This window comes from Muscardinus avellanarius (assembly GCF_963383645.1).
Source record: "Muscardinus avellanarius genome assembly, chromosome: 9".
Taxonomy (NCBI): domain Eukaryota; kingdom Metazoa; phylum Chordata; class Mammalia; order Rodentia; family Gliridae; genus Muscardinus; species Muscardinus avellanarius.
Genome location: NC_137795.1, coordinates 77,837,856 through 77,865,477, shown reverse-complemented (window position 1 = coordinate 77,865,477; position 27,622 = coordinate 77,837,856). Strand labels below are relative to the sequence as shown.

General features: G+C 39.0%; 1 protein-coding gene across 5 annotated transcripts in view; it reads right to left on the bottom strand.

Moving 5' to 3' along the window:
- Positions 1 to 27,622, bottom strand: part of ST7 (suppression of tumorigenicity 7) — a gene marked incomplete at both ends in the record, with an annotated part of 268,515 nt that overhangs the window by 31,313 nt on the left and 209,580 nt on the right. For all 5 annotated transcript variants that reach the window (XM_080700959.1, XM_080700960.1, XM_080700962.1 and 2 more), the window contains 2 exons: positions 9,736 to 9,838; positions 11,244 to 11,316. In XM_080700959.1, coding sequence (XP_080557085.1) covers positions 9,736 to 9,838; positions 11,244 to 11,316 — 176 coding nt within the window. The remainder of the gene's footprint in view (positions 1 to 9,735; positions 9,839 to 11,243; positions 11,317 to 27,622) is intronic.

Here is a 27,622-nt window from a genome sequence, read left to right as displayed (position 1 = left end):
GATAATCTGCCAGGGTATTTTGAATTTCAGCTTCCACGCTTCAAGCATTTTTAAATGCTAAAACCCACTATACATTGTTTCCTAAATTGGATTAAAAAGCAATTTTATACTCTGTCAATCAGCTTTACCAAGATATAAAGGGAGAATTGCCTTAGTGTTTGCATGAAATAGAATTTCCATCACCATAACAATGTCCTGTAGATACTCCATTAGCATATACGATTACCAGAATGTTTCTCTCCACAAGCCTCTTGAAATCCCCATGAAACTAGAGTTTCTAGATTAACATTAGATGAGCTTTAAGAAAATAAGAAAGTTTTTAGAGGGAATGCATTTCTGTCATAACATTCTTAAATCTTTACTATTTTCTCATGACTTTCCATACTCCCAAACTTCTAAGTTAAAAACTAAGTATCTATCAGGTTAAGTCCTAACCACAACATTCTGCCCAGCCCAGCCCATGCTGCCCTGCTGGCACAATGAGTTTCTGGAGCATAGCAGCCTCCTTCCCGAGCCCCTCAGAGACTGCCTATAGGACCTCCGCTGTCCCCAGGGTGGCCCAGTGAGAAGAGAACAAGGTTCCATGGTTCTGGGATTTAGGGCAAGACTGACACAAAGGCTTTCCCTATCGGTGCTGGTGATATTTTTTTCCTGAATGGCTCCACCCAAAACATTCAGGCACCCCAAGGAGGGGACCTGGCTCCTTACCCCTCCTTTGCTGGGGCCTCCTATCTTAAGGGGGTACCTCAGAAGCTCAAGATCTTTTGGTGGTGTTGGTGGGTTATAAACATCTGGTGTTTTCTAAACTGTGTGCAGAGGTGACTTAGGCTGCTGGGTGCTATAGTCTGGATATAAAATGAGCCTCAAAGTGTTAAGGCTGGGCCCCCAGTTCATGGTGCTATTGGGAGATGGGACCTTTAAAAGGTGAAGCCTTAGAGAAGGAAGTTAGGTCCTTAGAGGTGTGCCCTTGAAGGGGTCATCAGGACCCTGTCCCCTTCCTCTCTCTCTCTGTTCCCAGCTACTATGAGATGAACCACTTCCTTCCCACAGGGAAGGGGGACCACAGGGAACAGGAACAGGGAAAAGGACCAAGCAATCATGGACTGAGTCCTCCAAAACTGTGAGCCAAAATAAGCCTTTCCTCCTTACTAGTTGATTACCTCTGATAGTTTCGTAGATAAACACACTAGGCTACCAAACTTTTCCTCCCACTTTAAGCCAGAGCAGATCCTCTTTTATTTGTCGAATCTCTGAAGACAATAGCTAGAGGTGGAACATGCTAGCGCCAGCCCTCAGGTCTGGAGACCTAAAGGTAGCTCAGAGTACTCTAGGTCGGGCACTGTGGTGCCACTCTCACACTCCTAGGTTGTTTTTCTCCAGGATGGGGTGGCCCAAGATGTACTGTTAATGTGTTTCTAGGCAGCCTCCCACCCAGGCCAAGAGTAAAGAACTGGAACTGAAGGTAAGAAGCAAGAGATGATGGTGAGCCCACTGGGTACTGAGCATGTACTGGATGAATTAGAGGAGGTAATTTCACCCACTCATCATCAGTCCTATGAAGCCATTACTTTCAATGGATTTAAGTGATGATGGAAATTGTACATAATTGGCTTGATAATTTAGAAAATGATGAAATAGCTAACAATGATCAACATTATGAACAAAGTTATACAAAATAAAAGAACAAAATTCTATTTATATTTAATAAGTTCATAAATTTTTACTATTTTTTGTCTTCTTATTTTGGTAGTAAGAATTAAACCCAGAGGTATTCTATCTCTGAGCTATACCCGGCTCTTTTAATTTTTTATTTAGAAACAAGGTCTCACTAAGTTGCTGAGGCTGGCCTCAAACCTGCAATCTTCCTGCCTCGGCCTCTCAAGTACTGAGATTATAGGAATGGTACCACCACACCCAACTTTCTTCTTTTTTAACTAAACTAACTGCACAATGATGGTGATAACATGGTGATGGAGCTGCCTGGTTATGACAGTGTAGACTGATACTATTATTATTATCATCATCATTAGTAAGCAAATTGAAATAAATATCAAGAACCTTAAAGTGCTTCTCCATGTGATTCAGTAATTCCTATTCTGCAAATCTACCCTAAGGAAGTAGTCCTGAAGACCCAAAAAACTTTTCTGCTCAAAGATACTTACTATGTAAGTTGACCTGTAGTGTCAACTTGATGTATATAGTTCAAGAAATAAAGTACTTTAGTCAGGAAATAACTCAGTATATTCAACAGATAGTGTTGGGAAAGGTGGGTATCCACATGCAAAAGGATAATATTGGACCCATATCTTAGGCCATACACAAAAAACAATCAAAATGCATTAGAGACTCAAGAATAAAAACTATAAAACTATTAGAAGAAAACTTAGGGTAAAGGCTTCCTAATGTTGGTCTTGGTGATGACTTCTTGGATATGACATGAAAAGAACAAGCAAGAAAAGCAAAAATAGATAAATGGAACTATAGCACACTGAAAAACTTCTGTGTAAAAAAGGAAACAATTAGGAGAAAGGCAACCTACGGCATGGAAGACAACATCTGTAGGCTGCATGTCTGACAGAGTTAACATCCAAAATAAATAAGAAATAACTACAGCTGATTAGCCCCAAACCTCAAACCTGTTAGAAAATGAGCAAAGGACGTGCATAGACATCTCCCTAAAGGTAACATACAAATGGCCAACTGGTATAGGAAAAGATGCTTAGCATCAGAGAAACGAAATTCAAAACCACAGTAACACCTCTTTGGGTGAATAACAAGTGTTGGCAAAGATATGGAGGAATTGAAACTTTGTGTGCTTTTGGCAGAGATATAAAACGGTGCAGTTAAGAATAAAAACAGTAAGGAGGTTCCTCAAAAAAATTTTAAAAAGGAACTACCATATGTCCAGTAATCCTATTCAAGGGTATCCATGGAGAGTGAGAATAGGATCTTCAACATATATATTTGCATTACCATGTCCATTGCAACATTATTCACAATATTCAAGAGGTGGAAACAGCCTATATGTCCATGGATAGAGTAATTAATAAAGAAAATGTGGTATATGCATACAATAGAATATTACTAGGCCTTAAGAAAGAAGTTATGCTGCAACACAGATCAACCTTAGGACATTATACTAAGTGAAATAAGCCAATCACAATCACTGAATGGTTCCACTTATACAATGTATTAGAGGAAGTCAAACACACTAAAGCAAAAGTGAAAATAATGGTTGTCAAAGGCTGGGGTAAGGAGTATATGGGGAGATGTTATTTAATCGGAGTAGAGTTTTAATAATATGAGATGAAAAAGTTTTTAGAATTTTACTATTCAATGATGCTCATACAGTTAACAGAACTGAAATTTTAAAAATTTCATGTTACATTTTTAATATCTCTCTCTCTCTCTCTCTCTCTCTCTCTCTCTCTCTCTCTCTCTCTCTCTCTCTCTCTCTCTCTCTCTCTCTCTCTCCAGGAAACAGACTTGTCTTAAAAGGACTGAAAGCATAAGGATAACAAGACTCAGACTTTAGTATTAGGTTGTAGGAAAATCTTTTTTTTTTTTTTTTTTTCCAGCACTGGGATAGATTCCAGGAGCATTCTACTTCCAGGCCTATTTTTTATTTATTCTTATTTTGAAACAGGGTCTCACTAAGTTGTGGAGAGCCTCATTAAGTAGCTGAGGCTGGCTGTGAACCACGATTCTCCTGTCTCAGCCTCTCAAGTACCGGGATTACAAGCCTGGGCCTCCACGCCCAGCTGAAGGATAATCTTTTAAAGGTCAAAAACTCTGGAACAGATAGATATACTGAATCTCAAAAGAGAAATACCATGAACCCTTAGAATGCAGCAAAGACTCAGCCCTTAAACCTTTGAAATGCAAATCAAACAACTCCGGAATCATCTAAACCCAGGTCCAGAGATCAAATTCTTGGCCCTTGTCTTTAACCAATGCCCTTGTCTGTTAAAAGTAAAAAAAAAAAAAAAAAAAAAAAAAAAAAATATATATATATATATATATATATATATATATATGAAGTTTTCTTAAATAATACAAAGTTTTAAATAAAAATAAAAAAGTAAAGGAGGGCACTGCACCTATGCTAATAGTACTGAAATAAAATTGTGTGCCTTGCCCTGACTCCTCCTTCTAGTCCAGCCTCCAGCTACTGCCCCCCTGTAAACATTAACACCAGACCAACCAGTTCCTTTCTTTCCCTTTGGAGATGGCCATGTCCTCCTTTGAATGTGTATTTCTTACTTTACCCCAAAAGATATGTCCCTTGAGACAGAATGACATTCTGTATTCTCCCCTAAATATATATCTGCTTTCCTAAATAAATTGGTTTCTGGGAAGAAAAACAAACAAAACTGGAAATCCTCCCCTCGAAAAAAAATAAACCCCCAATACCTAACTGTAGTCCAAGAGCTCTGTGGTAATTTTTAAAAATGCCGGGCAGGTGTGGTGGTGCATGCTTATAATCCCCATGCTTGGGAGGCGGAGACAGGAAGATCACAAAGATTCGAAGCCAGCCATGCTGGCTTAGGAGAGCCAATTTCCAAATAAAAATATTTAAAAAAATAGGTCTGGGAGTGTAGCCCGGAGGTAGAGGGGCTTCCAGGAACCCCAGTACTGCCAACAAACAAACAAAACATAAAATGTCAAGTATTAAAAATGCATAGAGACATTCCTGCAATCTTAGTTCTTGGGAGGCTGAGACAGGAGGATCACAGGTTCAATGCCAGAACTTGGCAACTTAGAAGCCTGTATTTCAAAAATAAAAAACGAAATAGAGCTAGGGGTATAGCTCAAGGGTAGAATGCCCTGGGTTCGATCCCTAGGACTATCAACAAAATAAATGAATAGGAAAAAAGGCTAAAGGGGAAATTTTAAATATGACTAGATGATAGTATCACAAGTGATTTCTTTATGTTTTCCTCTAATACAAAATGGAATTTGTTTTTATAATACCACTACAAAGGGAAATATATCTAATACTACCTGTAACAAAGTGTAAACAAATACGTAATCTTTTTTTTTTTCTTCTCAAAAATGTCTCCTTGTTTGGAAGGGCTTATGGGGAAGAAGCAGTGAAGTAAGAGCACACAGCATGAGTTAACTGAGATCTGTATGAGCAATGGGTCACTGACAGAAATGTCCTCCCTAGCCACTGTAGATCTGAAACTTGCTAAGAGCAAGGTAGGTGAGGAGCCATATGTGTGAGACCCCTCCCCAACACTAATACACTATAACACAAAGATAAAGATGAGGAGTTGAGGGCAGCTCTTCGCTTATCCAACACCATAGTGAAATTTTCTTTTAGGAATAAAGAATACTCATAACTAAGTGAAATTCTATTTCAAAATTACAAATAAAAAGGGGCAGGGGTATAGCTCAGAGGTAGAATTCCCCTGGGTTCAATCCCCGGTAAAACACACACACACACACACACACACACACACACACACACACACACTTCCTTTAAATGAGAAGCTTCTATTTTAGTCCCATTAAATGGGGAGGGGATCCTCAAATGTATTAGAAATTTCATTTTCTTGAACAGTGTACTCATTTTTGAAAATCACCACCATTAATGGGTGGGTAAAGCACGCCTATAATCCCAGTATTTGGGAGGCCGAGGAGAAAGGAGAATCACAGGTTTGAGGTCAGCCTCAGCATCTTAGCAATGATACTCTGTTTCAAAATAAAAAGCCAAAAAGGCTGAGGGTATGGGTCAGAGGTAGAATGTCTCTGGGTTCAATTCCCAGTACTCCCCCAACACACACTCAATGCTCTCCACTGAGACGCTGTGGAGGAGAGGGACTGATTCTGATGATGAAGAACGGGCTTCCTGGTGGGGACTTTAACTGTGGGGGTGAAGGAGGAGTAGGATTTCCTCAGATGAAAGAGGGAAGGAGGGGAAGATGCTTGTGGAATGATTGTTAGAAGGAATTGGGAAATAAGGAAAACAAGTTGGGTCAAGTGAGGAAGAGTCCCAAGGAGCCTCCTCGGTAGTTTATATCTTCTGTGGGAGCCAGGGCCACAGCTGGGTTTTCTAACAGGGGAGTAATGATCTGATTTGTAAGGGTGAGTCTGCCTGCTTCCTCCTTATTAATCTGTTGTTATAAAAAACTTTGGAATCCTAGTGTTAAGCGTCAGAGTGCTTACAAAGCTGTTCTTCAGAACAGAGACCTGTAGTTCTTCACGGGTTTTTATTTCCAGTCCTGTGGGAGGTGAGGGGCAGCTTGGACTCCCACTCCTCAGGTTGCAGGGGAGGAGAGTTACTAAAAACTGCCTTCCTGGGCTAAATAACTAATACTTAGCATTGGATGGTGACATATTTTCAATGGGCTTTTTTTGTTTGTTTGTTTAGTGGTATAAACCTCTGTTCATAGCAGATGAAAGCCTGCTGAAAACTTATGGATGATAGTTCTCATATTTGCTATTTTTCCCCTCTCTGAGGAGACTGTAATTAGGCACAACAACAGATAGATACTAAAAAATACCTGTGGTGGGCCCCTGAAAATTCCTGAAAGAGAGAGAAAAAAAATAAGCCATGGAAGTGTTTCTTATCTTTTTTGTTGTCTGTTTTTATTTGGTGATACTGGGGTTCCTAGAAACCCTTCTACCTCCAGGCTACATTCCCAGACACCTATTTTTTATATTTTTATTTGGAAACAGGGTCTCCTAAGTCAGAGAGGCTGGCTTCAAACCTGCACAATCCTCCTGTCTACGCCTCCTAAGCATGGGATTACAAGCGTGTGCCACCATGCCCGGCAGTGTTGCTTATCTTGAAGAAATCTAATTGTCCATAAAGAGCTGACTGCCTTGAGAAATGATATGTCCACCATGCCATCATTTGCAGGGGCAGGCCCAGGCTCTGGCCCCTGCTGGGATCTGAGAGGAAACTGAAGGTGGTGTTGGAGACCAATAACTCAGCAGCAGTCAAGGCTCTGTTGTTTATTTGCTGTATGACCAGGAGGTTACATAACCTCTCCAACCCCTCAGTGTCCTTGTTTATGTAATAAGGAATATAACAGGATAAACCTTATAAGTGTTGTTCCCCAAAATGAGAGTATATGTAGTTTAGTATAGAAATCAATACTAAAAATAGTTAGCACGATACCATTATGAGGAGAGGGTTGAGCTCAGGGTGAGGAAGTGACCCGATGATTTTTAAGGTCTCCTTTACACAAACAGTCCCAGAGTATATCCTCCACTGATGCCTCATGAGAATTGAGGCTATTCTATACTTACAAATGTACCAATTTGTGTATGCAAGTATTCGTGTTTGCTGGAGTATGATCCAGTTGTTCATCAGACACAATGCGTGTAAAGGGTGTCTAGAACACCCTGTGTACAGTACATGTGTATCAGACTTTTGCGGTTAATTCTGAACAGATGGGACTAATGACTCACAGGGACTTCTCTCTGTGGAAATGTGAGTATATGAAGGGTTTCCCCCTCAGCACAATCACCAGCAAAGCAGAGTGGCAGAGAATCAGTGTACCTGGGTATCTTCTCTTCTCTCTTTCATGAACAAGAGCATGAAAAATCAAATATTGGAAATGTTCCCAAAGAAATGATGTATGAGGTGATAGATATGCCCTGATCTGCACTGAAACATTTTTGCTCTGAAATCCCACACTGTACCCTATAAATATGTATGATTTCTATGTGTCAATTTAAAATATATATTAACAAAATATTTGAAATGTTCTCATTTTGAAAATAATTCTGTTTTGTAGGAATGCCAACTGACTATGCTTAATTCTTCCATGGCATCCTTAAACTATTTCTACAGGCTTTGAATAACCTTTTAGGGGCTCAATTAATTATTTCATACCATTATCACAAGATTAAATGATTATTAGCTGTGTGTGGTGGCACACACTTGTAATCCCAGTACTTGGGAGGCTGAGATGGGAGGATCACAGGTTCCTGGCCAGCCTCAGCTACTTAGTGAGGTCCTTCACAACTTAGTGAGACTCTGTTTCAAAAATAAAATAGGCCTTGGGTGTATAGCTCAAGAGTTAGACTGCCCCCCAACTGAAATGTCTAACCAATAAGAATTGTACAGAATTTCTATCTTGTGTCTCAAGATTATCAGGCTCTAGTGAGTGTTACTGGAAAAATTAAGATGTGGTTCTTAGGCTCAAGGGGCCCCCAACAAACCAAATATACAATATATGGTTCTTGAGTGCTTTCATAAAACTTCAAATATATTATATCTTGCTTATTCTTTATCACAGATGATAAGGAGTGCTTATATTTACATCTTAATTTAAAAGATTAAGGGAAACTCTGAGTTCAGAAATGCTAAGTCTAAGGTTCTATGGCTGATAAATGACAGTTGGAACTGGAACCAGAGCCTGGCCTCTGAATCCAGGACTGGATGGCTCAGTACTACTTCTTAAAGAGCCTTATTTATGCATATAGATTAGGTCTGTGGTTAGAGGTATTCCATAAATATTAATGGGTGACCTAAGTTTACTGCAATTCAGAACAATATTTTAATGGTTAGTTTTAAAGTTTAATCAAAGTTCAATAAGCATTTTTAGTGAAGGTGAAAAAAATTATACAAAAGACAGTTATAGCACCCTATATACAATATTTGTGGATATAAATACTTTGTGAGTTGTTATACACCAGGACTAGAGTAGATAAATACATCCTTGTGCAGATACGGCACCGTGCAACGCTCTTCAATTTCCTGCTATGTGAAAAAAATGACTCTGAGTTGAGTAAACCTCAGGAATGATATTAGATCACTTATCTCTGTCACTCTAGATATCTACAAAATGAATTAAAGCAGGTAACTCCATAAATTATCCCCATACACACATCCACACTCATCTTTTCACTATCTACTGCAACACAAGCAAACAGCCTTTCTTTGTCATTTTTCACCAATAAGCCTTCATGAGATATTTTGCCAAGAAAGTTATGCCTTGTAATATGTGATGTGAACTGCAGAGTTTCTTAGAGGCTAAGATGTGTTTAATATTAAGAAACTGAAATTGACCCTCCGCTATACACCTATCACAGAGCAGGTACTCAAATATCGGTAAGTCAAAACTACACATCTGTCTCCAGAATGAAAGATAACAGAAGTATCCTTGGTTCTGATTCAATTCCTTTAAAATAAATGTCGGAAAAATATATGGGGAATACTGAGTATTCATAAGTTGGAGAGTCATGTGGTTAACAACTAAGACAAGTTTTCCCTACTATATATATATCTATTGAAATAGTACTCACACCTCAAAATACTACATACTTTAAGATTTTCCCTATTATTGTCTTGCCAATACTGATTAACTACCATTTACTTAAAAAGACATGGGATGTCACATTGGCCAGTGTTTTTTACCAGATTTTTTCACAGTGGGGTTTATTTCCTGAGTTTGGTCTATGTAAAACTATCACCAATGTGAAATGACTTAAATGGCCAGTTGTGGACATCCTGACCCGGCTTGCCTAAATGAGTCCATCAATTTACCTTACCATGTAAAGTCCCAAAATTAACCCCTAGGTCTCTCAAGTGTAGCTTTTGCTTAAAACAGAGGTTTAATGCTTATAAACTCCAAGAACCTCAACATCTGTTGGTTGCAGTTCGTGGTTTTTTGGGTTTTTTTCCTTTCATAACTGGGCACGCTGAGAACATGACACCATGGCCAGGGAACGCCTTCTCTATGACCCCGCGCTCCTGTGAGAATCCTGCAGACTCACTTTTGGCACATGAGGGTTGAACTCCACAGCTCTGTGAATGGCCTCTACTGCGTTCATCTCTGCTGTGCTCAGCCCCCGCCGAGATGCAGCCTCAGGAGAGAATCTGAAAAGCAGAAAGACAAACACCATCCAGTTGGGACCACTGCTTGCACATCAACCCAGAAAGTCATCTACATCTCCAGGGCCCATAAAACCAGCGAACCAGTGGCCAGAGCTCGCCAAGCTTCCACTACACGGGACCTGTGAGTGACCCCTCGGACCGAGGCCAGCAAGAACCCCGGCAGAAGCAGAAAGCGTGCTTGCATCTAGTGGAGGCAGGAATAGATTCAGCTGTCAAGTGTCTCTGTCTAAATAGCTAATCTAAATTTTCTAGGAGGTACCTGCTTAGATGGGGAGACAGGGGAGACTGACAAGGGCAGACAGTGTAGGAAAAAGAGAGAACTGGGTTACAGAAGAGCGCACTTGGTTAAAAACAGAACTGGGGAGAATTTTAAAGGAGGCTCCCAACCCAATGTCAGCGCTGCACTGGAGAGTTAAGCTGTTGCAGCTTCGGCAGCAGGCAAGCCTGCCTGGGCCGACCCGGCCGGGGGGTGTGCGTGCCCAAACTTTGGGCCAGACACCTGCCCAGTGAATGAAAAAAAAACCAGACCATGCAATCTCTTTCTCACCTCACACCCAGGGCTAACTCCAGAGCTGTGCTTGGCAGGCAGACACCACAGGGGAAGCTGTGACAACCCTGGCCCTGCCCTCCCAAGCTGGAGTCGCTGTGTAGGGAGAAAAGATGTTGCAGTAGGTACTGGCGATCTACAGGATAAAAAAGAATGAAAGAAAATTACTTCGGTCTTGAAGTGCACACACACTTAACAGCAAACCTGTCTGACACGGCAGAGGCTGTTTTCCTGTTCTCTGCTTTTCCATGCTACAGAGGGGTTGGATTGGGGAACTTAGACACAGTTAAATCATCTGTTCTGTCACCTGCCAGTCATCCTCCCATGTCTACGGAGATTCTGAATGCCACAGTCACCTGCCTGAATAAAATGGACCAGTGTCCCACTTAAGTGGCATCTCACAGCAAACGGACTCTAATTTGACATTGATAAAGTATGGGAGATGAATACCCCTCTGCCACACTGAATCCCCCAGTTATGGACTGCTAAAGAAAGAGAAATATAAAAAAGAAAAAAGCAAATAAAAGGACAGCATTTTGTATAAGTCCCAAGCAGGCATTTTGGTATCTATGGTCTGGCAAAAAGAAAAACAAAAAGGTACCTCAGAGGTGTGGAATTTCATACAACTCCTTTTTTAAGGACCCCACACCCTTAAAATACCCGGGGAGATACACTTCCTTCTTCTAGTAGTGAAAGAAAAGACCAGCAGTTTTTGGGAAATGCATGCCAATAAGCAGGATCCTCGAAGACTAAGAGAAACTTCCAAGGAACACCCTGAGAGGCAGTGCACCTCCTCGTCAGGCCAGGCATTTAGCAGCACACAAGTCACTAGGCACTTACTTGTCACTCACAGCTCTTGCTTTGAGCAAGGCCGCTGTGTAGCATATTGTTGCCGACTTTGGTAAGCTTATATCTGTTAGAGAAAAAGAAATCAGGAACTCTTGTAAGTTTGTAGTATGAACAGCAAAGATTTCTAATACACAAACATTTTAATTACATAATGCAATAAAGTACAAATTAAGAATATTTTAATGCATGCATTACATAAAACTTCAGCTCTTCTTTACTGTAACAAAGTGGTATGTGTTGAAACTTAGGGCAACTTTTATTTTTGTGAACAATTCGTATTTAAAATCTACCAAGCTGATTCTTCAGGAATTACCTTCGATGTCGTATGTGTGTGTGTGTTGGGGGGGGGGTACTGAAGATCGAACCCAGGAATGTTCTACCTCTGAGATACTCTCCAGATCTATTTTATTTTTTACATTGAAACAAGGGCTTCCATAAATTACCATGCCCTCATCTTGAACCAGCAGTCCTCCTGTTTCAGCCTCCCAAATACTGGGATTATAAGTGTGCACCACCACACCGGGCTATCATTTTGTTTTAAAATACTCAATTTCATATGCTGAGTTTATGTAAGTAGAGATTAGCTATAAATGTGTAACTTTAATCATTATGTGAATATCCATAATATGAAATCCAAACAGGACCTTTTGTATGCTCTAATTTAAATCTAAGCAGGACCTTTTGTCTGCCATAAAAATTAATTCAATGTGGAGAAAAAAAATGTAGAAATTTAAATAAACCCATATAATTAAATAAATTATTTTTTAGTGGTCAGATTTACGCCAAATTTCCTTTGTGTTAAATTTTAATAGGTTCATATTCAGTTTTTAAGAGTGTTTCCTAAAATTATAAAAGCCAAAGTCAAGAATAAATATGTATATAAAAATCTCTAACACATGAAATATGTTATAAAGGATACACACACACACACACACACACACATATACAAATTCTTTAGGAAAGAACATAATCTTTATTCATTCAAATCTATGATAGATTTTCATATGAAAGACTAATTTGCAACCATAAAAACAGTTCTTTTCGATTTTATAGAAATTTTCAGATGTAGGGATGGGGTAGGTAAGAGATTCAGAGAATGAGTTTAAAAACAAAAGTACAGGATATAACTGAAAGTAGATAAATTCAAAGAGGGCAGTCCCTTTAAGGGAAATATCTGTTTATAAATTATAATTCCATTTTTTTCAGAATAGGATGAATCAGTATTTCTTCAACATTCAAAACCAAATTTTATACTATGACACAGGAGTAGTTTCTTAATTCAAAACAGGTGAAAATACGCCATTCAGAGTTGCTGCAAAATTCACTCGAGGCTAGAGGAGCCCTTAACACCTAGAATGCCCTGCTAGCATCTTTTCAGTGTTGTTTTCAACTTATAAAGAGATATACTAGGGCAGGACTGAAGAAGTAAGTTCTGTAGACAATAGAACAAAATAATTTCCTAAGAGAAAGTCAGTCCTTCCAATAACAAGTATTTGCCATCAACTCCAGCCTGAGAAAGTTCTCTTTTAGGTAAATATTAATGACACTGATAAAAAAAAAAAAACAATAATAGGAAATACTGAAGCCAAACATTGAGAACAGATCTCGTGCTGACTCTATTTACCCCTGGCTGACTTTGTCTTCCGCAATAGCCAGGTGAAGTATGTTTTCTTGTATTTCTGTGAGTGTGGTGATCAGTAAGATAGGGTTGGGGCAGCTACACCCTCTAGCCTGTCCACTGTGTATGTCAGGAACTCAGCGTGCAAGCTATTTAGAATAGCCCGATGAAATAATGATCATTGCTTTAAGATCTGCAGAACTGAAAAACATCTCATGACTAGACAGTTAGGCTCTGATGTGCATCAACTGGCCCAAACCTCCAACTATGAAAAGGTGCCCACTAGTGTGCAACCACTGTCTCCTACGTAAGTCATTCCTACATCAGCAACTTGGGAAGATGGCATTTTAGGACAAGATGATCTTCCATCTGCTCACCAGCTAACTCATCAAAATAAAGTTCTTAGAGAATTTCTTTCTTCCCCCCTCCCATCCCCTCATTTAGGGGAGGGAATGGGGTGGGAATTGGGTAGGGGTTAAATTGGTGATGTGTACATGTATGTACACGCAAGTTTTTTACCCCAATATGATGTATGAATATAATGCACCAATAAAAATTTAAAAAAGAAAAAAAAGAAAGAATAAAACAATAAGGTTCTTTATCTACCACCACCCTGCCTCTCCACTAATTGGCTTCTGTTGTGCAGCCAGCAGGCATCCTTTGCATGGTAACAATATCAGCTCAGAACTAAGGGGGGGAAAGGCCTTTGTAACCTGGATCTCATACACTATATGCAAATGAATTTTCACCACCACACACATACCATAGAATGGTGTTCTTGGAACTAAGAAGAAATGGATATCAGACTTGAAGATTTGTCTTGGTCTTTTAACATCTAAACATGTAGCATCTTTCCAGTGGGGGATATGAATACAGGAAACTTTCATCTTGCTTTCTAGTTTACTTAGTGATTGCTATTGAACACATAAAAAAAAAGTACTGGATAGAGCACAGATTCTGTTTGAAAGTTCAGACTTTTAAAAAAGTTTAGAGTTTTATTTAGGAATTATCTAAGCCTGGTTCCACCAGTACTGTGTGACCTCTGTCCCTTCTGTATCAAGATGGCAATTTTGTGTGGATTGAGGAACAATGAAAACTCCAAGGAAAGAGATGAGGCAGAAAACAAAGATCATAATCACTTGAAGGTGGTGGCACAAGATAGATCCCCACTTGATAAACCAAGAAAAAGCCCTCAGGATGAAAGGACTTAGCTTCTCAGTGACAAAGATAGAAGTGCATGGTGATGATTTCCTAATCAGTCAAGCTGACATTTTCAAGCAGTTGGAAATGTAGGAAAAAAAATATATCTGAGGTATTCCAGCAAAGAACTAATATATATATATATATATATATATATATATATATATATATATATATATATAATGTGTGTGTGTGTGTATGTATATGTATGTATATATGTATATATATATATTTTTTTTCTTCTTTTTTTTCAGTACCAGGGATGAAACTCATGGGCATTCTACCTCCAAGCTACACCCTCAGCCCTATTTTTTAATTCTTTATTTTTTGAAACAGGGTCTCATTGAGTTGCAAAGGGCCTCGCTAAGTAAGTGAGGCTGTCAGCGAACCGCGATCCTCCGGTCTCCACCTCCGAATGCTAGGATTACAAGCATGTGTCACCATGCCCAGAAGAACTAGAGATATTTAACCCAGAAGAAAAGATATTTAATCCAGAGCCATGTTCTCCACTCTCATAGACAGGACATTCAGAACTAGAAAGATTCAAAAGGATTCAGTCATATAATGACTACTAGAGTACATCTTTTCCACCAAAGTATTCCACCCTACTCCTTTATTGTATGTAAATTAAGTGCTTAAAATAATCTACTTTAATCAATATCTAATGGGGATAAGGAGAAAGAGCTCTATGAAAACATTCCCTCCTATTTAGTGAAGTGACCTTCCATTTCTTATTCTTTTATGCTTTGATGTTGCCTTGTTCTCATTATTTAATGAAAAGTTAAGAACAGCAAAAATATTCTTACATAACTTGCTTATTTAGATATTTTTAATGTTTTTCTTTCAATTCTGTAAAAACAATACATCTAGTTGGCAATGGAATTTAGTCTCCAAGGAGGGATAAACCACACTAAAGAAATTGATCCTACATTTCCCTTCATCTTGCTGCTCAAATGTTTGGTTTATGATTTCCATGTTCAAAAATGAAACATACCTTCCTGCAGCATACTTTGGCAAGGTAAATCCAGAGCGTTTACGTTTTTCCTACCCAGAAATTCAACTTCTAGGACTTTATTCTAAGGAAATAACCATGAATGGCACAAAAGCTTCTCATTACAACATTGCTCCTAACAGTAGAAAATTGGAAATAGCCTAAACATGTACTCATAGGAGGCTAAGGTGTCCCGCGTTCACAGGGTACAATTCAATGAGTCATTAGATCATGTGGTAGAAAGGTACTGAATGATCTGGAAGATATGTTTGTTGTGTGCATATGAACAAGAAAAGTTAGTTTATAAAAAGTGTGAATTAATATTCATTTTTGGAAACATTTATATGAAAGAGATAAAAAGACTGGAGTTATATATATATATATATATATACCAAATATCAACAGTGTGTTTTGTTGTCTTTTTTTTTTTTGGTCTGGGAGATAGGATTATTACTGCTTTTCTTTATTTCTCTATGATTTACCCATAATAACTGAAAATAACAATTCAATCATACTAGAAGGAAGAATTCTGTTCAATAGAATGTGTGAAGCAAGTCCGTGGGTAAATACATCGCCAGGGCCAGAAACAGCAGCACAAAGGTTATGAGGCACTGTCAGCCTGCAGGTCTTCAGACTCACAGTGCTCACACACTTCTGCAGTGTGCCTGCTAAGGGAGTCACCTCATCAACATATCTTCACCTCATTACTGCCTAACATCCAAATCAGAGTAAAAAACTGAAATTCTTGTTCACTTTTTATGAAAAACCATATATGTTATCCTCTACAAGAAAATAATTATAGGCTGCTTGCGCTATGAGCCCTACCTTTTTCATCTCTATCCTGCCCCCAAAGGCTGAGACTAGATTATTGTTGTCTATTAACAATTTTTTTTTTGGTGGTACTGGGGTTCCTGGAAACCCTTCTACTTCCGGGGCACACTCCCAGATCTATTTTTTATGCTTTTTTAAAATTTGGAAACAGGGTCTCTTAAGCCAGCGGAGCTGGCTTCGAACCTGCGCGATCCTCCTGTCTCTGCCTCCCAAGCACGGGGATTACAAGCGTGCACCACCATACCCGGCGTCTATTAACATTTTTAAATTTCATGTTTTACCATAATTATAGGTTCACAAGAACTTACAAAAAGTTTTGTGAATTTCACTCAGTTTCTCCCCACTGGTGCCATCTTATTTAACTGTAAATGTCAAAAAATAAAAAGTCAACATTGGTACAGTACTAACATCTACAGATGTTATTTTCCATGTGTTCAAGTGTGTGTCTCTATGCAATCCCATATTTTATCCTATATTTAGATCCATGTAACTCTCACCACCAAGGCATAGAACTGTCCCATCATCACTAAGAAACTTCCCTGTGCTAACTCTATAGCGGTACCCTCTGTTTCCTTCCTCACACTTGTCCCCTGGAGACATTAGCCTTTTTTTGTTGTTTTTTGATTGTTTGTTTGCAGTGCTGGGGATCAAACCCAGGGTCTGACACAGGCTAGGTAAAAGCTCTAGCACTGAGCTACACCCATCGCCCTATTCTCTGCTTATTATTATTTCATGGATAAATGATATAACAAGTAGGTATCAGTAGTGATGAAAATTGTAATAAAAGAAGTTGGAGCAGAGAATAATAACAAATCACTTGCCTTCCAATATTGCCTATTAATTTGTTCAGAAATTTTATTTTGAGAAAGACATTAAAAAATCATTCTAAGTAGTTTTGTATGAACAGACTCTAAATCTGGAGTGCCTTTCTGTGTTTTTTAAGTGGCATTTAACTTATTGCCCAAGAGTCCTCTTAAGAATTAGAATGCAAGCTGGGTGTACAGCTCAGTGATACAGCAGGTGCTTATCATTCATGAGGTCTTGAGTTCATTCCCCATCAATGCACACACACAGAATTCAAGGAGGAAACAAAAGGAAATGATATGATGAAAGACCACATAATCCCATGACTCATGGCAGAAACAAGGGATGCTAAGTAAATGTTTCTTACTTAAGCAAAGCCGGACTGCTGGCATGAGTTTAACTTTCCTCCTATATCTTTGCCTTGTGTTCACACATGCTCTTTTCTGAAAGGGGAAGAAGTTTTCTCCAAGAGTATTAGGCATGTGAAATAAAATAGTCATGAAGATCTCTCGTTAAATGCGACAATCCTGAACTTCATATAAACGGGATAAATCTATGTGCTCCTTTGAGCCTGGCTTCTTTGGCTCAGCATATTTACACACATACATCTTTTAGATTCATGCATATAATAGCAAGTATTGGTGTGTCATTCTTCCTTGCTGAGTACTATTTTATTGTGTGGGTATACTATATGTTTATCTATTCTGTTGTTAATGGATATTTGGATTATTTTCCAGCTTTAGGCTCTCATGAATAAGGCTGAAATGGCCATTTCTTCTGTAAGCTTAAAAAATACCTTATTTCTCCTGGATATAGAAGTGGAAATGGATTTGCTAGATCAGAAGGGAGATGTTTGTTTAAATTCACTGGAAACTGCTAAACAGTGTTCTGAAGTGGTTGCTTGAAGTTTTTAAAGCTAATGTCTAATGACAGAGGTCAGGAAAGTGGCTACTTCTGGGCTGGAAGGCAGTTACTGGCTGGAAGAGGATATGAGACAACTTTCTGAGATAATGAAAAGTTCTACGTTTCATTCTGGGAGGTGGTCATACAGTTGTACACATAAGTAAAAAGTCATTCCCTCTCTCTTTAAAATTCACACATGTTACAATATGTAATTTATACATCAATAATTTATTTTATTTTATTTTTTTGGTGGTGCTGGGGTTCCTGGAAACCCTTCTACCTCCAGGCTACACTCCCAGACCTATTTTATACTTTTTATTTGGAAACAGGGTCTCCTAAGCCAGCACGGCTGGCTTCAAACCTGCGCGATCCTCCTGTCTCAGCCTCCCAAGCGCGGGGATTACAAGCGTGTGCCACCACGCCCGGCTATACCTCAATAATTTAAAAGATAACCTAAAATCCTGTGGTGGCCCAAAGCTGTCTTCTCTTACCAACCTAATCTCTGCACCATTTTATTTGTCTTTTATCATTCCACCTTATTCTAACTCTCTAAAAATATTTACTCCCCAAATCACTAATTTTGCCTCCCACAACAACATAATCTATTCTCAAGTCAGCTTTTCAAACATTAGTTAAAATACAGCCTCCATACTAATCTTTTCTAGAAAAAAAATACCTTCAGTTCCTCAATAGACAAATTCTTTAGAACTTCTCACCAATTTTTGTTACAAGACAATGGATGATTTTGAATTAGAAAAGTAGTCCTTTTTTATATTTTATTTTTTATTGGTGCATTATAGTTTCACATCATCATGTGAATCATGTTGACAATGGCATATTCACACAGTACTTGGTGCCCTTCCCCACCCCCACGTCCCCTTTCCTCTCCCTCCCAATACCAAGTGTCCAAGTTAGTTATGTTATATTCATATGTATACACATACTAGAATGTAGCTTTTTCATTAATTAGTCTCAGCCTTCTTCCTCCCCTACCCCTTCATTCTGGCTTTGCTGAGGTTTCCCCTCCATTATCTGGAGTCCCTCTGGTATCCCTAATACTCCCTAGCTTGAGCATATTAGAGAAAGCATATGTCCCTTCTCTTGCTGTGCTTGGCTGATCTCATGTAACATAATGTTCTCCAGGTCTTTCCACCTTCTTGCGAATGACATGATTTCATTCTTCTTTATTGCTGAGTAGAATTCCATTGTGTGTATTTACCATAATTTTACAATTCATTCATCTGTTGATGGAGACCTAGGCTGGTTCCATATTTTGGCAACTGAGAATGGTGCTGCTGTGAACATGGGTATGGATACGTTACTGCAGTTCTCTGATTTCAACCCCTTTGGTAAACCTGGCCAGTTTGAAGGGTAATCACATGGTCTGAGGAGCTATGGCTACTAGGCCTCTCTGGATACAACCTAGGGTGGTCTGGCTTTGAACAGCTGAGACTTCTCAAGTGTTCCTAGGATTGTGTGACCAACAAAACCTTTTGGATTTTATTGAGATTGACTTTAGACAAAGTTTCTTCTTTTCTCTCTTTTGCATAGGCTTCTATGCTTCATATTTACCTTTCCTCTGAATTAAAAACATAGAACATGGCTTTGGCTTTTTGTTATTTGGGTTTCTTTGTGTTTAGATCCACGGAATATGTCTATGTGTAATGATCCCTTCTCTTAGTCTTCTTTGCTTAAGGTATTTCTTTTGTGATAATAATTAAATCCAGGACATTACCTGTATGTTTTCTCTACTGTGCTAGCAACTCAAGTGTGAGCAAGGGGGGAGTTTATCAGATGCTTTGATTTCAGCAAGTGAGACTTCTAGTACCTGTGTAGGCATCACGCCAGGTACATCAGTCTCCAAATTCAACCTTTTATATATGGTACAAGTGGACACTCCACCTGTTCCCCACATTCTACACATTTTCTCCTTGTATCATTGTTATGACCCAGCAGAAGTAAGTAGGTGTCAATGGGTTATATGAGCCCTTGCAGCCTCTTCATTGTGTCTTAGTTACACTCTCCTGAAAGATTATGTCTGTGATATGCTGGAGCTAATATTAGCCTCAAATTCCTATAGCGAAGAGATCACCAGAGAGCAAATAAAGGTAAGTAGTTGTAGTTTAAAATAGGATGTTTTTCCACTAAGGAGACAAAGTTTCTGCATTGGGATTACTATTTATAGTTTAAAGAAGGAAAACCAAATTCTACTAACCTTTTATATCAGTGTTGAGAAAAACCTTACAAATGCTTCCCTATAAGATAAAATGGTGCTTCAACTCTAAAAACACCTCTTCTGCCTTCTCTAATGCACTTTACACTTACATCTGAGAACTTCCACACTATGCCCACACACAGATAAGCCAACTACACTGTGAACCCCCAGAGCCTCTCTACTCCCTCTGCAGTCAGACCAAAGTTCTCCTCTGCTAACACTGCCTTCAGGTCTCTCAAAGTCCTGCAGAATAAAACTAAAGCCAGACCCCAAGTCCTTTGAGGCCTGGCTCCTCCCACCTGACTCACCCAATGTATCATCTGCCCTTTGCTGCATGCCTCTTCCATCATTCCACTCTGTGGGATACAGGGCGGACCCCACGCAAACCACGTCAATGTGCACCCCTGCAACTTCCGATGTGCTCTCTGACTCAAGCGCCTTCACTGTCTGGTTGGGTTCAAATCCCACCTCCTCTGGGAAGCCTTCCCTTACTTCCCCTGGCTGGGTGAGGTGTCCATTCCATCTTGGGTTAAAGTCGATCACAACCCTTATACTTTACAACAATTTTATGTTCCCTTGTTTGCTTCTCCTTCTTTCATAGAGGTATTTTAGGAGAAAAAGCTGTGTTTCTTTTTCTTCATCACTTTTTTTTTTCAGCACTGGGAATTGAATCCAGGGGCATTCTATCTCTGAGCTACACCCCCAGCTCTATTTTTTATTCATGCGTATGTGTGTGGTACTGGGGGTGGAATCCAGGGGTATTGTACCTCTGAGCTACACCCCAGCCTTGTTTTTAGTCCTTTTATTATTTGAAACAGGGTCTCACTGAGTTGCGAAGGGCTTCAATAATTAGCTGAGGCTGTCCACAAACCTCCATCCTCTGGCTCAGCCTCCCAAATGCTGGGATTACAAGTGTGTGCCACCATGTGTGGCTTTATTTATTTATTTATTTACTTATTTGAAGCAGAATCTTGCTAAGTTGCTGAGGGCCTTACCAAGCCAAGTTTCTGAAGTTGTCATTCAACCCGCAATTTTCCTGTCTCAGCCTAACAAGTACTGGGCACCACCACTTTCGACTTCTTTATCACTTGTACCCACAACACAAAACTACATCTGAGATACAGTTGGTGGGCAGTGTCTGCTGGATGAAGTCCTACACTGAGGTACTAAAATCTCAAATATCTTGATATTAGCTTCCTTCCTCTTGGAAACATTTACATCTCATTTAGCTTCTGGAAACCAAAAGAGGTGAGTGTTGCTGGGCATTTCAAGAGGGAGTCAGAAAGGTGTGATTTCTCACCCCATGTGTACTATACTTAACCTTTGCTTGTGGAGTTCCAGCAGAAAGCATGAGAGTACACTGGTGCTCTAATCTAGATGTCTACTTGAAATGGCAGTGAAATGAAAAAGTGGGCAAGAAGAAAAAACGATGAAACAAGGTTGAAGAAAAGAAGAATATTTGGCTAGAACAAGGAAGGCAAGCCACACCTCTCCCAGCTCCTTAAGGGCCATTTACTGGAATGATGTTGCTGAAAGAAAAGGTCAGCTTATGGAGAATGACTTGAATTTTCAGAAGTTAGAAATGGCTAATAGTGAAAATTCAGTGCAAGAAAAGTTCATGGAGCAAAACTTTAGATAGGATAAAACAATTTTCAGTCATAGAATTTTTTAATACTAGCCAACTAGATGTATCTTATAGTGGATCATTACTGTGCCTAGGTGTGAGAGGTCAGTTGAGGTTCAATTCTCACATCTATGATTCTGAAAGATTTTCAAGGGTAGCATCCAGTAGATAAATAAATCCCAAACCACTTCACAAATGAGGACACTAAAAAACAATGGCATTGACATTTAACAATTGACCATGGATGTTCTGAATGAAGATCAAGTACACTAGGCTCTGAGACCAAGAGGACATGCGGGGCGCACTCTCAAAGACTTTCTGGGCACAGATTCATCTTCATCAAACACACTATTGTGAGTTCAGTATATTCCCCCATTAGAATGAAAATTTGGCAACATCTAATAGATCACATTCATATCTAAATCCACAAACACATAAAAAGTTGTATCTTCAACAAATAAGGATTTGATAGATCTTTGAAAGAATATGAAAAAATTATTCTAATTACTTTTTTTTTTGCAGTACTGGGGATAGAACCCAGGGGTATTCTCTCTCCAAGCTACACCCCAAACACTACTTTTTGTTCTTTATTTTTAGACTGAGTCTCACTGAGTTGCAAAGGGCTTCACTAAGTAGCCAAAGCTGGCCATGAACCACAATCCTCCTGTCTCAGCCTCCCAAATTCTCTGCTTAACTTTTTAAGATTATTTAGTATTAAGTACATATTGAGTATCCTTAATCCAACAATCCCAAATCCAAAACTTGTCAAGCCTCATTCAAAAATTTTGGATTTTGGAGCATTCTGATTTTGGAGTTCTAGATTAGGGATGCTCAACTATGCAAATCTTCTAAAATCCAAATCACTTCCAAATTTGAAACACTTCTGGTTCCGAGCATTTTGGATAAGGGATACTCAACCAAAATTACTTTTCTTGGTTAGGCGATATACTTGAAGTTCATATTAATCCAACATATGTGGCCTTCAAAGATGATTTTGGAACCATGACCAAACAAACAAATATGGGGGGAAGTTTTAAAAATCTGCTTCTCCTTCATAACTGGTTTGTGGATTGTGATGTGTTGTTACTTCCCTCCATGTGGATGTCCTCAGTAAAATTTCTCTGTTTCCTTCCACTCATGATATGATGCAAAGAGAATAAGCAAAATACAAAATTCTATCCTTAGATTTTTTTTTGTGATGCTGTTGTTGTTGGTTCCAGACGGTGTGAGGTCTTTTTTTCCTCTATCTTCAAGAAGCCAATCCAAAATCCCCTTTCAACCAAAGGGGGAATTTTACTGAAGAAATAAAAAGAATTGATACAAGAACCTGAAAAAATATGTGCCACCTGGGATTTTAATGATTCAATCTGGAAATTCTACATGACCTTAGTAATTATGGTCAGGGGAAAGGGCAGGCAACACACATTCAACTACACCCAGAAAAATTCTTATGCTACAAAGCCAAACACCAGATGTTGTTTGCAACTTCTGGTCTGGATTACCCTAGAAGGTCTATGACAGGGCCTGTCTGTGGCTGGTGCTTGAAGCCAAAGATGGTAGTTTGCATGATGGTAATGACTGGCGGGGTAGGAATATTACCTTGGTTAATTATGATAACTGGGCAATAAGAATTACTAACTCCAACATAAATTTAGAGGGTTTGTGCATGTGTCAACTACGTGAATTACACACTCATGCATTCATGAAAGGTTTTCACCATCAGAGAGGAAAGTTTCTCATGTATGCAGTTCTCACTGAAATAACACCTATTATAAGAACTCCTGTCCATCACCTGACAGTTTATCGTTTGTTCTAAAGTAACCTCAAGGCCCAATCCTTGTGGCAGATCTACCTCTTGGTGTCCAAATCAAGCAGGGCCTCTAGTGCAAAGTGGCACAGGGCCATTATTTCTCAGTGACTGATGCTTATGGGCCTGAAGCCACAGTCCATGATATCAGAGCTGGTGACTATTTCTTCATTAACACAGCAATGTGGTTCATTTGTCCAATTTTCATATAGGTTGTTCTTTAAGTATGTGCTTGGCATCTTTGATTTTTTCCATAATGCTAAGCCCAGAGAAGGAACTGGAAAAGCTTTAGAGTTGCTAAGTGGAACTGACAGCATTTCAAACCTTCTTTTGCAAATGTAGCCTAATTTTGTGGTGAATCTTTCTGAAACTTCTTGTGCCTGTGGCATCAAAATTCACATCTTATACTTAACCCAAAAATCTCTATTTTAGAGGCCTCGAAAGCCTAACACTTATAGTGCTGATGAATACAGATCTTACTGGTCCTCCTGACACCTCAAATCCCTCCGATCCTTGCTTATTCCTTAAACTTAAATGGAAAACAGGCTGACCAAAAGACAGGGTATCCAGTGACCATTTCAAAGAAACTATGTTGATAGTTGAATAATTTGTGTTGGCTATAAGGCCTTGGGCAATGAACAAAGTTATGAAATTTTTACTTATAACTACATGCTGACTCTGCAAAACAATATTAGCTAACAACTTACTCTCTAAGTAGTCCTGACAGGGAGTGATTCCCTAATGACTTTCTTTACAACTTCTGTTTTCAATCTAATGAAAATATTTCTTCCAGTGTTAGAAACATGTCCTGTTCTAGAAAGTATACCCTTTGCACATTACCAAATGGCAGATAACGATGCTAATTTAGGATGGGCTCAATGGCATCAGTAAAAATTGTCTTGATACCATTGTTGTATTTATATAACATCTATGACTATAAGAAAGACCAGCTGTTCCTTACAGGAAAGTCTCTGTGCCCAAATTTAGGACAATCACTAAATGAATTAATGGCATAAATATCCAAAAGTGTTTGGATCTGAGTTAACATTGGTGTAAATTTGCTCCAAGGCTGAATGAAGTTGCTCTGAATAAAAAAAAACCACTTTGTCTTTCAAGCAGGAGTGAAAAGCCCTGGCATTTGTGTTTCCATCTTTCCCCAAATTTAAGAACTGTTTACAGATAGAACTAAGCATTTCAGTTCCTGTTAAATATCTATACATCTGTTTTGTTACGTACATAATTAATTTTAATAAATAGGCTATAGCACTGCCATCTGGGGGGACCACAAGACTGAGCTCTTACTATCACATTTCAACTGACAATTTATACGTGGTTTTGTTTCAAAAAGATTGAGAAAACAGTAAAGTTCAGAAATAGCAATCTGGGCTCTTTAGAACAGCTAAAGTTTTTAAATTTTTACTGTGACCCACACAGTTCTAAATACTTAGCATGGATTAAACTACTTTAATCTTTACAAAAAATTAACAACTGTATAATCCTGTGCAAGCTACTTAGCCCAAGCTTAGAATGTTAAGTAATTTGTTGGAGTTATCTCAGGACTGGAAAGACAGAGATAGGACTTGACCCATCTCCTTACCACCTGGTTGCTTTTTTGGAATCAACTAGAAATAGGCAGGACCAGATGTTTCCTCAGGTACAATGCAGCCCTCACATTTGCATTTCCTTGTGCTGTGAGGATCTTCTAAAAATGAAATGCACAAATGATAATGAATAATAAACGCATGAATTATTTTCCACACTACCATTCTAATCTTTAAGGTGAAAGTTTTCAACATAGGTGGCCTACAAACTTCTTTGAAGGCAATCCAAAGCTTGAAACTACTTTTACAAGGACTTCCAAAAGAAGGTTCTGATGATTTCATGGTCTTGAAAACAATGCTGTTTTTATAGAAAATGTATGACTGACAAAAGATGATAAATATAAAATTAAACATACTATACATTAACTCGACTTTATATCCAAAGAATTCAATTATGAGTTGATTAAAGACGAAAAGCATTTTGAAGATAATTTCAGAAATAAAGCAAATAAAGATACATTCATTTCTTAAAGAATAATTGGAAAAAATCTTAAAAGATAGTTGGCATCCATGAAATTTTGTACCCCTTGCCCCAGCCCAATGAATTCATGCCTTTATCAGCATAAGAGGGCCAGGCCAGCCACTTCAGAAAGGCTTATGTTTATATGGAAAACACATGGGTTTTAGAGCCAGATGGAAATGGATTTGAATTCGCGCTCTACAGTTGTCTAAGAATGTGTGGTCTTGTAAGTTACTTAAACTCACAAAGCCTCAGTTTCTGTATCTGCTAACACAGAATAACTACCTTCTTGCAAGTTTATTGTGAGGATATAGCTAACGTGTATAGTGCACTTGGCATATAATAGATTCCTCAATAAACTGTAGCTAATAATAATATGATGGTATTAATAAAAAAAATTCAAAATATACTGCCAACAGCAGAAAGAGCTGATGACAGTTAAGAGCAGGGGCCTGGGGTGGAGCCCCTTCGTTTGTATTCTTGGCTTTCCTTTCCTCCTGGCATTCATATCATATTTAACAATGACTGTTTTCAGCTCATCTCTTTTCTCTCATAACTTCTACATAGCTTTACTTTGGCATTTCAGCCTCTTCTTGTAAGCAAGATACTTAAACATCTCAGCCACATCACAGCTGTAAAATGGAGCTAACAAAGATGCTTTTGGTGAAAATAAATGAGTTCAGCCATGAAAGCCTAAAATCATGCCATGACACTGACATTCGAAGAACCCAATAAATGCTGCTGATGCTGTTATGTTAGTAATTGGGTGACAGGCATTAGAGAACCAAGACCAACCTCTGGATGAAAATTGTCCACTTATAATGTTGATTAATAAATTAGAAATAGAATACTATGAAAACTCTTGAGGATGATAAGACAGCATAACAGACTCATGGCCAGAATAATAAAACATGAGACATTATCTCAAGGGCAAAATAAAAATTAGACTGCAGGTTACAAGGAGGTGTGACCAATTAACTGGGAAATCCCTGTAGAGATCCAGGATTCCTAAAGGCTTTATTATAAGAGATGATGAATATCAGGAATTTTCAAACTCAAGCCCAAACTTTTTTTTAAATGATAAAGAAAAAGAATGAGGCAAGGGGAATATATCTTACCTTCCTCCTTCACCCAAGACTTGTTTTTTTTTCTTCTCTCCCCATGTCTTGCCATTTTTCTAAATTCTTTTTGCAAAGGTCAGAAAATACCACTAATCCTACTGTGTCGCTTCCCAACGCGCTACTTGAAACATTCAACCACCCACATAAATGTAATGGAGAAGGACTTCATGCCCATAAGACATTCAAGAAACAGCTATCCAACCAAGCATTTCAATTGTGAGAATAGCATCCAATTCTGCTGCCTGGGGTGTGGCTCTGTGGAGAAGGATGATGGGCTTGAATTCAAACTGCTGTCTCCAGCATCTCATAGATAAGAACAGGGTGTCCCAAAATGCTGTCTGACATCCAAATCTTCTAAAGCACCCACTTCCTTGCACAGGGCCAGATAAGGGGCCAGCAGCTCTGTCAAGGCTTTTTGGGTCTCCAGGAAAAGCAACAGGGATGGACTTGAAAGAGCTTATTTCATGGTATGGGATAAGAGACAAGAGCCATGCTTTCAACAGTCTTCAATGGTTGCAGCTCACCCCTCAAGGACAGTCACTTCAGCAGCCACTTCATCATATGTCTACTGTAAATGACATAGGATGGAGCCAAGTCAGCACCGAAAGTCCCTCCAGGACTCAGCTGAGGTTAGGTCATCCGCACTCTATTGACAACTGCTGAACTGGAAACCCCTAACAAGGCATCTCAGCAACAGTCTGTGTCCCGCCACTAATGAGGCTCTTTTTCCATGAATAATGAGCAAGAACATCATCTCTGTTGCCAGGTACACAACATAAACAAAGCTCAACACAAGGGCCTTGATAGGTTGAGTTTGTCCATTTGCAACAAAGGAATTTGTCAAAGTGTGAGCCAAGTTTTAGTGAAGGGTGGGACGGGCGGTTATAACAAATAATGTGAACATATGTTATCAGAATCTAATAAATCAGCTTTTGGTTGTTGTGGAATGGAGGCGCTCCAGAGGGATGCAGAGAGACAATGAAAAGCTCCAAGTGAGTTTGTTTCTTTATTTTGCATTCAGTTTTATAGCACACAAGGCTGTTGATTTCTGTAGTGAACTGAGATCTTCATGAAAGGAGCCTTCTGAGACTTGTGATCCCAAAGGCTCTATGGCTTAAATCTTTATTACTTTAGCCTCGATAGATTAGGCTGAATGCAGGCCGGCGTTGGGGATAAGAACACAGGAATCCTGCTA